The following is a 12,500-nucleotide window of genomic DNA, read 5'->3' as shown; positions in this document are numbered from 1 at the left end:
CTTAAAATACGTTAGCACCGTGAACACATAAAGAACCATCAGACCGCCTGATAATTACCGACAACAACAAAGTGTATATAAACTTGTGCTACCCGTGACGAAGGACACGACAGTTAATGATCGTGGCAAATTAAGGCTTTCTTTGTAATCAGGTGGAGTTTATGATGCTTTAAAACACACACACACACACACACACACACACACACACACACACACACACACACACACACACATATATATGTGTATATATATATATATTACATATATATCATATATACCTACATATACGAGAGTGAGAGAGAGATCTATACCACTAAATTATCATATAAACATAAAAGATACATACTGTAGATATAGTTTTGATCCAATCAGAGGCACACACAAAAATAAATATACATAAACAATCAGCAGTAGATACAAAGACAAACAGAGCCTAACCAATTCTTCACTTCACCTTGCAACTTCACTAGTAAAATACATAGCGAAAAACAACAGCAACCTCCCCCCCCCCCCACCTCGTATCACTCTGGCCAGCCACAAGCCACGATAGAAGGCGATATACGATAATCCCGCGGGATAGACGATCGCGACGGCTCCCGGAAAACTAACACGGGGGGCTTGATAACATGACCTGCATCACCCACATGCTTTATCCTTGTACAGCTTGGATATGGAACAACCTATTTCGACTACCTGTATCAAACGGGTTTCAGCAGGATATGAATTCATTTCCGAAAGGAGACACTTTTTGACTTTGACACGTTTATTGAGACGAAGTGGCTACTTACATCTCGAAAGGATGAGAGAGAGAAAGAGAGAGAGAAAATATATGCTTAAATCATAATGTATAATGCAGAAAACCTTCACTTCGAAAGTGATATTATCAATACCATTATTAATACTATTACCATTACTGCATCGGCTGTTATAATCTCTATTATTGCCTATGGCAGGCAACCAGAATTTTAACAGTTCCATTATAGGTATTATCATGATTACTTGTATTCTGACTACGATGTGACTAAATCTACAAGTCAATAATATCAATGATCTTATTACAAATTACATCATCACTACTAATAATACTGCAAAATAATACTAATGCATTCTACAACTAAAATAAACGAATACAACTTCAATAGACAACACACACGAAAAAAAATCATCATAAATCATCATAAAAATAAAACATGAAACTGAGGAATGACGTCAATCAAAATAAACAAAAATTAATCAAGAGGAAAAAAAAAATGTATGAAAAAATGAGAAGCAAAATAGCGGTTCACAATGCCATCGCCAATGGCAATGAGTTGGACCGATAGGCCTGCATATTAATTGGCTACATTGCAGGAAGCGACGATCGTTTTCATCATCCGGGAGGGACTGCGCGAGGGCGAGGCGGCGGCATGAAATACGTGTGCAAGAAATAACAACAGAAGTTGGTTCGCCCTCTGTTAACTCTGTGGTTGAAACGGCCGATCGTCAACACGCTAAATGCGACGAAAAACTTTGCTGGACGGCCAAAACTTGCCCTGAGCAAGGTGGTCGGTCAATGACCAAATTTAGATTTACTGGACGTGTTCGCTTTCCAGCATAACAACCAAACACTTCAGTTTCTTCACACTAGTACATGGTGTACAAGTACGAGTCGAGTCGGGTCGAGTCGAGTGGTAGTACCTTGTAGTCTTCAAGATGTACATCGTGTCTCTTAGCGTGGCCGCCAATATTAGAGCCTGCTTAGTCTTATCTCTAGAATGTTAGCAATAAATTTACCATTATGCTTATTGCTAATGGTATGAAAAAAGTCCTCAAATTGAACATTCTTATTCGGGCCACTTCCTTTATATTCGAGCAAGTAAATATACGTGAAAGCTGATCCAACGGTTTCTTCATGAGTTACCTTGATTCCTCAGTAAGTTTGTAGCCCCATGAACAGGACTAATTAACGTGATCGAAGAGAAAATCGACATCTAAACTTTCTCTTTAAATGCTTTTCTTCCTTCAGTAAGAACGCAAAGTGGTGTTTCAACACCACAAAAAACAAGGTGATAATACCAAGGACTACGTATCCTGTGTTTATCATGGTTTGGTTCTCCTTATGTCCGTCACTACCAGTGAAAGGAGGTCACATATCATTCCAACAGATATTGTTTTTCTTCCATTTTCTATGAAAAAGAAAATGATCAAAGCATTTTTTTTTATTTGTTCTAGAGAAACAGGTATCATTGTGTATACATATATGTATACATATATGTATACATATATGTATACATATATGTATATATATATATATATATATATATATATATATATATATGTATATGTATATATATATATATATATATATATATAACCTTCTCTCCGTGATTTCTCTAGGATGACAAAATATGCTCTGCAAGGACAAGTTCCGGTGAAAATACATTCTATATTGAAAGAAAAAAGAAAGAAAAAAAATGCAATTTCAGTCTTTGCAACATAAACGGCATGGGAATGACATTCATATGCATTTCCCTTTCATTTCAAATCTATATTTCATGTTACTAATATACAACCCCCAAATAAATTGTAAACGGCATATACACATACCAGACTAGAAAATATCATAGCCCCCTAAAATATGCCCGGCCTTCACACACATTCCTCCTTATAATAAGAAGAGAAAAAAAACTGAGCTACGCCGTGAATAATACACAAATATTGATAGCAATGAGTCACTCACAACGAGGACTAGTCACGTACGAAGTCACGTATTACGCATTCCATGAAGGCTGACCCAGTTTACGACGAAGCTCAATCATTGTCCCCTGTCATGTAGGGCCACTTACGATTACATCTCTCATACGACACATCTTGACGAAAATGACCCCATAAAAGTCCCCGTTACACCCAAAAGAGCCATAGAAATCAGCCGTCATAAAGAGCCTGTTCTCCATTTAATCAGCCTCGACTCGAGACCTGTCACACATAACATGCCAAGCTTTGAAGATATTAACATCAGACACGCCCCGTCTAAGTCGCTTTAGCAGATACTTCCCACCGCAAGGGGAGTCACGCCCCCAATGCCACTGAGCTACTTAATCGCATTTTCATGTATTTAAAAAAAAGGGAAAAAAATACGGTAGAGTGAGACAGCACAGAAATGTCGAGTAGGATAACATCTCAATTACTCTTAAGTTTTCACTCCATGCTTCGGGAAATTCAGTGCCTCTTGAAACTGCGGCAGCGCGAGACAGGTAAAGGACGCACGACAACGCTACCTGTCATTAATTACTCCTCTTTGGACGAACGGTTTCTAGTTTACAGTTTGGAGAAATACACAAGTGCTTTTCACAAACATATCAACTGCGATAGGTGGGTGAGTGACATGAAAGTTACACCCGCTCTTTTTATCGCGTTATCTGTCACACAAAACTTATTATCACCAGCGTGCACTATCTACATGCGGTGAATTGATTACTCCCTCTGAGAGAGAAAAAAAAACAATAATGTGGAATGGAAACATCACACTTGCAATGCACACGTGCCCTACCTTGCCTTCCATGACACCTTTACTTAATGTTTTCCCTTTCCTTTCACTCTTTACTCCCTGCCTTCCTTCCACGTCACCCTTTCCTCACTGCCTTGCCCTCCACGCCACCCTTTATTCACTGCCCTACCCTTCACCCTTTATTCTGCTTTGCCATCTACTCACCCTTTACTCACTGTTTTCCGTTCCCTTCAGTCTTTAGTCACTGTCTTCTCATTACCTTCACCCTTTACTCATTGTTTTCCCTTTTCCCCCACTCTACATTAGCCGTCACACTTCCCATCTCTTTTTGAATCCTCCAGTGACACTTAGCTCGTCCTGTTTATATTCATATTTCTACCATCATACATCGGACTCTCCCCACTGCCCTATCTCATACGATGTGTCAGCTTCCTGTGATCTCGATTACATATCCGTTTAGAAAAACGGAGAAAAACACAATCAGTTTAAAAGAACACTAAGCAGACAAGCACAGTTCACGAATATATCAAAATATATATGTACATATACTTTTCCTGTTTGTGTGTGTTTTTGTAATCTATCTGTCTGAAAGTTTGCGTGTGGATGTATGTGTGAGTGTCTTTTTCCACGTGCATGAGTGCTTTTAGTGTCTCGAGTGGACGGACATCTTACGTTTGACCATTATGGATATGACACTTGAATGAAACCAATAAACTAGTTCCTATGTTGCTCTTCCAGTCTTTAACTTTCTTTCTTTCATACATTCTTCCTTGGCAAGAAAATGATACTGATTGATTATGGTAATATACATATAGGTTTATGTCATATCACCTTCATCCTGAATTTAACCTCAGAAAGGCTCATATTCTGAATTCTGAGGCACGCTCTCTCTCACTCACTCACTCACTCACACATACACACGAATAAAAAAAGTAAGATGTAATAACTATCCTTTTCATGTATTCTTATGAATTACAGGTGTGATTCAATACTATCTCAGGGTTTCAAAGAAAAATTCTGCATTGCCGCTACATATAATAAATAACCTACATTGCCATTAACTTTTAATTACTTTATATCTATGCTAGCCCCCGAGACGACAAAGTTAAAGCCGACAACGAAATGTCCGACTAAAGATTATCACTACCTCGGGATCAGCTGGCTGACCCGTCCAGGGCTTGGCTCGGTTCAGGTGACCACCGCACAGCCAAAGCAACCTTGGGCTAACCCTGGATTGCTCGCTAAAACACGCCTTGATCGCTCTTCCTGCATCTAATTTAGACACGGCGTTAACATCTTACTACAAAATCAACACCAATCATGATTTCTATTCCTCTTCTTTTTTGGCTGTGATGAGAGTATATTCAGAAAATACATTGCACCCAGCGGTGCTTCGGCATGTCAGTTGCACCAAACAAATCCAAGTGCAAACCATTGCAAGGCGATAGAAAAAAAATAGGGAACCTCAACTTTCACTAGGAGATACGGTCCAATCTTGGAGGGATGTGTAGGCGGCAGAGCACAGGTTGTTTGTGTGTAGGTGGTCGAGGATGGTCAGTGAAGCTTGACTTGGGAGTGTGGGAGACAGGTGGTGCCGGTCGGGGAAAGGTCATTGGCAGACCGTGAGGGAGGGGGAAAGGGGGGAAGAAGGGGGAGGGGGAAAGGGGGGGAAGAAGGGGGGAGGGGGAAAGGGGGGAAGAAGGGGGGAGGGAGAAAAAGGGGGGAAGAAGGGGGAGAGGGGAAAGAGGGAAGGGGGAGGGGAAAGAGGGAAGGGGGAGAGGGAGAAAAAGGAGGGAGGGTGGGAGGGAGAGGCAGACAGATATAGAGAGGGGTGGGGAGAGAGAAAATGAGAAGGAGAAACAGAAAGACACTAAGAAGAAGGGGGAGAGAGAGGAAAGAGGAAAAGGGGAAGAAGGGGTTGATGTGAAGAGGAGGGATGGAGAGGAGAAATAAAAAAAAAAGAGAGGGGGAAGGGTTGATTAAAGAGTTGAGAGAATAAGAAAGGAATGGGATTAGGAAGAAAAGAGTAAAATAAAGGAGGGAAGAAGGGGGCGGAGGGAAAGAAGGAGGGAAGTCAGGAAAAACGTGGGGAGAAAATAGGGGAGAAAAAGGAGGAGGGGGAGGGAAAGGGGAAAGGAGGGAAGGTATATAATATAATAAATAAAAAAAAAAAAAAATATATAAATTTATATAGGGGGAAGGTATAAGGGGAAAAAGTCGACTAGGTGAAGGTGAAAGGAGTTATCTACGAACGACGTCCCGCGCAACGCGAAGGGGGACGGGGTCGGACGGTGTGTTAACGGGGAGGGGACCCCCCCCCCCCCCCCCCCCCCCCCCCCCCCCCCCCCCCCCCCCCCCCCGCGTTTGGGGGGAGAGAAATGAGAAGGAGAGAAGGAGGACACGGGTGCGTGAAGACAAGAGAAGGGAGGAAAGGATAAGAGAGAGGAGAGGAGGCGAGGCGAGGCGAGGGAGAGGGGTTGATGAAGAGGAGGGGATGGAGAGGGGGAATAGAGAGGGGAGATGGGATGGGTAGGGGAAGGAAAAGGCGAAGGGGAAGGGGAAGGGGAAGGGGAAGGGGAAGGGGAAGGGGAAGGGGAAGGGGAAGGGGAAGGGGAAGGGGAAGGGCCGGGGCAAAGCGTGAGAAACAAAAAACAAAAAAAAAAAGGAAACAAAAAGAATAAAAAAGAAAAAAAAAAAAAAACAAAAAAAGTAAAGGGAGAGGAAAAACAAAAAGAAATAAAAAAAAAACAAGAAAAAAAAAAAACAAAAAGGAGAAAAAAAAAAACAAAAAAAAAAAAGAAAAAGAAAAAAAAAATAAAAAAAAAAAAGGAGAAAGAAAGGTAAAGAAAGAAAAATATAAAATAAAAAAAGAAAAAAAAAAAAGAAAAAAAAGGGTAAAAAAAAAAAAAAACAAAAAAAAAAAAGGCGACAAAAAAAAAGAAAAAAAAAAGGGAGAGAAAAAAAAAAAAAAAAAAAAAATGAAAAAATAAAGAAAAAAAGAAAAAAAAAAAAAAAGAAAAAAAAAACAACAAAAGGGAAAAAAAAAAAAGAAAATAAAAAAAAAAAAAAAGCAAAACGAGAAAAAGAGAAAAAAAAAAAAAGAAGAGGGAGAGAAAAAGAAAAAAAAAAAAAAATATAAAAAAAAAAAAAAAACGGAATAAAAAAAAAAAAAAAAAAAAAAAAAAAAAAAAGAAAAAAAAAAAAAAAAAAGGGAAAAAAGGTAAAAAAGAAAAAGACAAAAAAAAAAGGAAAAAAAAAGAAAAAAAATAAACAAGAAAAAAAAAAAAAAAAAGATAAAAAACTGAATCCACCAACTAACAAGAAACCAAAAAAAATTAAAACAAAAAAAAAGAAAAAGACCTAAAAAAAAAAAAAAGGAGAGGACAAAAAACAAATAAAAAAAAAAACAATAAAAAAAAGGGAAAAAAAAAAAAAATAAAAAAAAAAAAGAAAGAGATAGTAAACAAAGTAAAAAATGAAGGCGGAACCAGAAAAAATGTCCAATAAAAAGGGAAAAACTATGGCGAAAACCAAAAAAAAAACAACAAAAAAACAATGGACGATCGCCGACAGAAAAAAATAAATCAAAAAAATAAACAAAAAAACAAAACAAGTAAACAAAAAAAAAAAAAAAACACAAAAAGAATAAACAAAACAAAAAAAGAAGGTAAAAGGGGAAAAAAAAAACAAAAAACAACAACAAAAAAACAAAACCAAAAAAAAACAAGAAAACCGAAACAAAGAACAACAATCACAATTCGAAACAGAAAAACAAAAGAGAATCAAAACACAATAGAATAACAAAACAAAAATAAAGAAAAACAAAAAAGAATAAAAAACAAGGGACAAAAATGGGAAAGAAATTATATAAAAAACAAAAAAGATCAAAAAATATAGGACAAAAATAAAAAAAAACTACAAAGGGCAACACAACAAAAAAAAAATTAAATCAAACTCAAAAAAATAACACAAACCCCAAAACATAAAAAAAAAAAAAACAAAAAACAAAGAAAAAAACAGAAAAAACACCAAAAACAAAGAATAACAAAATAACAACAAAAAATATCAACACCCCCCAAACAAAAAAGAAAAACCAACAAGACAAAAAACAAAGAAAAAAAACTAAAGAAAAAAAAAAAAAAAAAAGAAAACCCCCCCACCCCCCCCCCCCCACCCCGCCCCCCCCCACTCGTCCCCCTGGCAAAAAAAAAAAAAAAAAAGATACAAAAAGGGAAAAAAAAAGAACAAATAAAAAAAAAAACTAAAAAACCAAAAAAAAAAGTAAAAAAAAAAAAAAAATAAAAAAATAAAACAAGAAATAAAAAAAAGAAAGCAAAACAAAAATAAAAAAAAAAAATAAAAGGGAAAAAAAATAAAAAAAATAATAAAAAAAGAAAAAAAAATAAAAAAGCTAAAAAAAACAAAATAGAAACAAAACCAAAAACAAAAAAAAAAAAAAAATCACGGATAACCAAACCTCACAAACAAAAAAAACACAAAAACACACCCCATCCACAAAGCGTATCCAACCCCAAACAATAAAACTAAAAAACCAAAACTCACCAAACTCAAGTCAACAACATGGCTAGGCAAGCAACCAACAACGGGAAAAAGGAGAGGATCCCAAAAGAGAACACTACCAACACCAACAAAAAAAAAACAACAAAACAACTCAAACAAAATCAAACAAAACAAACATCATAAACTAAACCAAAGGGAGTGCGACAAAACAAAAAAAACAAATACCCAAAAAGACAAAAAATATAATAAATAAAAAAGTAAAAATAAACAAAAATAAAAAGAGAGAAAAAAAGTAAAAGAAAAACAAAAAAACGGGAAAAAAAAAAGCACAAAAAACAAAAGAAAACAATCAAAAAAAAAAAACACAAAAAAAAAGAACAAAGCGCGAAAAAAGAAATAAAAAGACGGTGAAAAAACCAAAGAAAAACAAAATAAAAAAAAATAAAAAAAAGAAAAAAAAGAAAAAAAAAAAAAAAAAAAAGGGATAGAGTGAAAAAAGAGGAAAAAGACACAGAAGAAAAGAAAAAAAAACAAAAAAAAAAAGGATCTAAAAATAGGAAAAAATAAGAAAAAAAAATAAAAAAAAATAACAACACGTCATAAGATTATAAAAAAAAATCCACGAGAAAGAACAAAAGGGGACCGCAAATCAAAAAAAAAAAAAGATAAGCGAGAAAAAAATCAACAAAACATAAAAAAACAAAAAAACAAGGGAAACGAAACAAACTCCAAAAAAAGCAAAAAAAACAAAAACAATAAAAAAGAAAACCAAAAAAAAAAAAAAGGAAAAAAAAAAGGGAAAAAAAACCAAAAGAAATCAAAACAAAAAAAAAGTAAAAATAACAAAAAAAGGGAAAGAAGGGACAACAAATAAAACTCAAGGATAAAAAAAAAAAAAGGGAGCGTAAAAAAAGAAAATATAAACAAAAAATAAAATAGGCAAGAAAACAAAAAAAAAGAAAAAAATAAAAAGAAAGAAAAAAAAAGAAAAATATAACATAAAATAAAATAAGCAAAAAATATAAAAGAACAAAAAAACAAAAACATAAGGGAAAAAAAAACAAATAAAAACAAAGGAATAAAATGAGGGAAAGGAAGAGGCGAGAGAAAAAACAAGGGGGAAATGGGGGGGGGAGGGGACGAGACGAAGGGGAATGGGGAGGGGACGGAAGGGGGAAGGGGGGGGGGGCGAGACGAAGGGGAATGGGGAGGGGGAGGGTGGCGAGGACGAAGAGTGGAATGGCGCGCTCGCGGGCGGAGACGAAGGGGAATGGGGAGGGGGGCGAGACGAAGGGGAATGGGGAGGGGGGCGAGACGAAGGGGAATGGGGAGGGGGGCGAGACGAAGGGGAATGGGGAGGGGGGCGAGACGAAGGGGAATGGGGAGGGGGGCGAGACGAAGGGGAAGGGGAAGGGGAAGGGGAAGGGAGTAAGTGAGTGACTGACTGAGAAAGAGAAAGAGAAAGAGAAAGAGGGGAGAAAAAGAGAGTATAGTATATGTGTGCCTGTGTGTGCGTGAATGCAAATGTGTGTGTGTCCTTCCCTCCCCATGCCCGGCCAAAACCACCGCACAAAACACAGACATCCCAACATACCACACACAAACAAAAAACTACACACCCACGACCAATACATCACACATCCTGTCTCTGTCTGTCCGTCTGTCTGTGTCTGTCTGTCTGTCTGTCTGTCTGTCTGTCTGTCTGTCTGTCTGCCTGTCTGTCTGCCTGTCTGCCGCGTGCACGCATTCAACCACAAGCAAATACATGAATACATAAATGCACGCACGCATACACACAAACACACACACACACACAGATGGCGAATATTGCCTCTGTCAGCGCCCTGCATATTGCACAGTAGGCAAATGCTGCTTCCTGTGAGCAGAACTAAAACTGCTGAACTGGAGGAAACTTATCAAGGCCTAATTCTTGGACTTAGCTGCGGGAGATATAGGACTGCTTACACCAACTCTAATCGGCTCTCAAACACACGTTCACACATTCGTGTGCGTGTGTATGAGCTGTGAGAGTGCGTGCAAGAGTGCGTGCAAGAGTGCGTGCGTACGTGTGCGTGTGTGCATGTGTGAGTGAGATGACAAGGCCGTTATTTTGTGCAGCCATATTATCAATGCTCAAGTTCAAGTTCGAAAAAAATGAACAAAAAATCAGTACCAAGTAAGAAAAAATCAGTTTAGCATGACCAACCAGTGCATGTGCAAGCTGTACAATAAAAGACCTGGACTGCGGCGTGCTGACAACATAATCCGACAGATGTCACCTCTAATAATAGTACGCAAAGAGGACTGCGAGATCACTTTCGAATTCAGGTCTTTCTTATTGCTCAAGTTTCCGTTCGACGTCTGCCTGCGCCATTTCCGCCACGCGTTTTCCATGATTTTACGTTACGAGAGAAAAAAAAACGATCTATTCATCGAATCCGTTGACGTAAAACATCATGTCATACCAGACGACATGTAATTCTACTTCCACGAGCAGAAGTAATAATCCCCGCATGGATTGACGCGCCTTGGCAGTGCACTGGAATCGGGAAGAGGAACTTTGTCACGTGCTACTTCTGATGGTGCTGAAAGATGTACGACCAATTGCACATGCAAAAAAAACAACAACAACAAAAAAACAACTAATACGAAAAGGTACTTTGCCAAGAATAAACTTCGTATAAAATACTTCGATCTACCCCATGCATCAATTTAACTTGCGTTTTCGTCGTAAATATGTAATTTACATATCACAACGTTATCAAAATTATCGGCGAAATCCAAGTATCGAACCGTAAAAAAATCCCCCACCTCTGCCTTTGTGGTCAATTATAATCGCCCCTACACAAGGGTTCAATCCCACGTTTGTTCCTTTGTTGTTTCAGGACCGCGAAGTCTCAAGAGCTCCTTTTTGTTTTCCGTCGCTCAAGGACATCAGGACCCGCCCATAGGTACTGGCCACTCAACTGGAAGCTGGTGGGCTCCCGTCGAGTTTCCCCCCCGTGGCATGACGACAGAAGCTCACGGAAGTCTTTCACGGATCACGGATTGCGGCGATCATCCAATTTCCTCATCACGGGCTGAACAACGAAACTAAAACCCTTTTCAATGAACGTTTAATTAAGCTGCCCACGTTATATCAAATACCCCATGAGAGATCACGGAACTCTCCATGGTGGGAACTTCGCCGGTCCGCCGCTAGACTCGGTATAAGCCACCCGACCTCTGACTTCCTGATCCACGTCTTGCGGTTCACCATCGTCTTGCTTCACGAACTAGAACTAGACAGCGTGGACGGACGGGAGAGGTGTGCGTGGAGAGGAGGGAGGGGGGGGGGAGAAGAAGATAGAGTAAGAGGCGGAAGGCTGCAGAGGATGGGTTTCGAAGTGGGGGCGGGGGCTTCTTATTGGTCTACATAATGCGGGTCCGGACAAAGATTCAGCTCGCAAGTGCACTTAGGTGAACAACAATATAAACAAACCTTACCAAAAGTTAACTCTCAACAGCACAAATGTCTCCCTACCTGCACCGCAAGGCCTCGTCTCACCTCACGGACGTAGACATCGAGGAAAACATACACTAGCCCATTCATCCCCTTACCCCCCTCTGTACACTCACCCACACAATTCCTGCTTCATGAAGGGCGACTCCATGAACCGTCTCCTGACTTTTTCTCGGTGCTGCAAGAGGAGAGTGGGAGGATGCGGGTGTCGCCTTCTTGTCCCTCTATCCCTGCTGCAGCATACTATTACACACACGAGATAACGCACTAACTTTATTCACGTCAACTTTTTCTTCTGACAATTCCTTAGCACGAGGATCTAAATCGTGTTAGTTTGAGCAGGTGGTTAGCGAGCACGGCCGAGAGTCGACCCACCACAATGATAGCAGGCCGGGAACTGTCTGCTGGTCGTCCTGTCTCCCACTCCTACGATCCCGCGCTCACCAGTGCTCACCTTCTCGACGCAGTTGTCAATCAGGCAATTAATCTAGAATATATTCTAGTCATTACACCGGTACTTCAGGCCCATGATTTATAGACACTAGCTTTGATGCGTTTTCTTTGCACTTTTTTCGAAGGGAACGAAGGGGACTACGCTTTAGAGAGAATCCCAAGGACACGCCCCATTCTTCACCAAGGGAGCACCTAGTTTGATTGTTTATACAAGCTATACATTAGCTTCGCACACTTGTAGACACGTGTAGTACACCATTCTATCGCCCTGGTTCATATCTATACTATTCCTCACAACTGAAACTCTCTCGAATATCTCTCCTGTCGTCAGTCTCAACATAGGGAGAAAGATTCCATATTTATTAATGATATCACGTACACGGCCAGCGGAAAGAGGAGGGACATGAGTCACACGAGACTATCTTTCCAGCGCTTTATCTTTCCAGATAAAGAGCAGCGTTCCGTTTGGCGATGGGCCTCCGCCACCCTGACGTGGGCATGCGATCCCTCTCCAGTCACGGGGAATTCCAGAACCGC

General features: G+C 39.2%; 1 protein-coding gene across 1 annotated transcript in view; it reads right to left on the bottom strand.

The window, feature by feature from the left end:
- LOC122247253 (uncharacterized) overlaps positions 1-12,500 on the bottom strand; it is a 76,649-nt gene that overhangs the window by 12,430 nt on the left and 51,719 nt on the right. Inside the window, exons 12-14 of the mRNA XM_086543693.1 lie at positions 12,184-12,284; positions 11,965-11,997; positions 11,627-11,734 (exon numbers count right to left, since the gene is read on the bottom strand). Coding sequence (XP_086399819.1) covers positions 11,627-11,734; positions 11,965-11,997; positions 12,184-12,284 — 242 coding nt within the window. The remainder of the gene's footprint in view (positions 1-11,626; positions 11,735-11,964; positions 11,998-12,183; positions 12,285-12,500) is intronic.

This window comes from Penaeus japonicus, unplaced genomic scaffold, assembly GCF_977035675.1.
Source record: "Penaeus japonicus unplaced genomic scaffold, GWHDUDI00000001_assembly GWHDUDI00000014, whole genome shotgun sequence".
NCBI classification, from domain to species: domain Eukaryota; kingdom Metazoa; phylum Arthropoda; class Malacostraca; order Decapoda; family Penaeidae; genus Penaeus; species Penaeus japonicus.
Note: the sequence above shows the minus strand (reverse complement) of the source record. Positions and strands in the feature narration are given on the sequence as shown.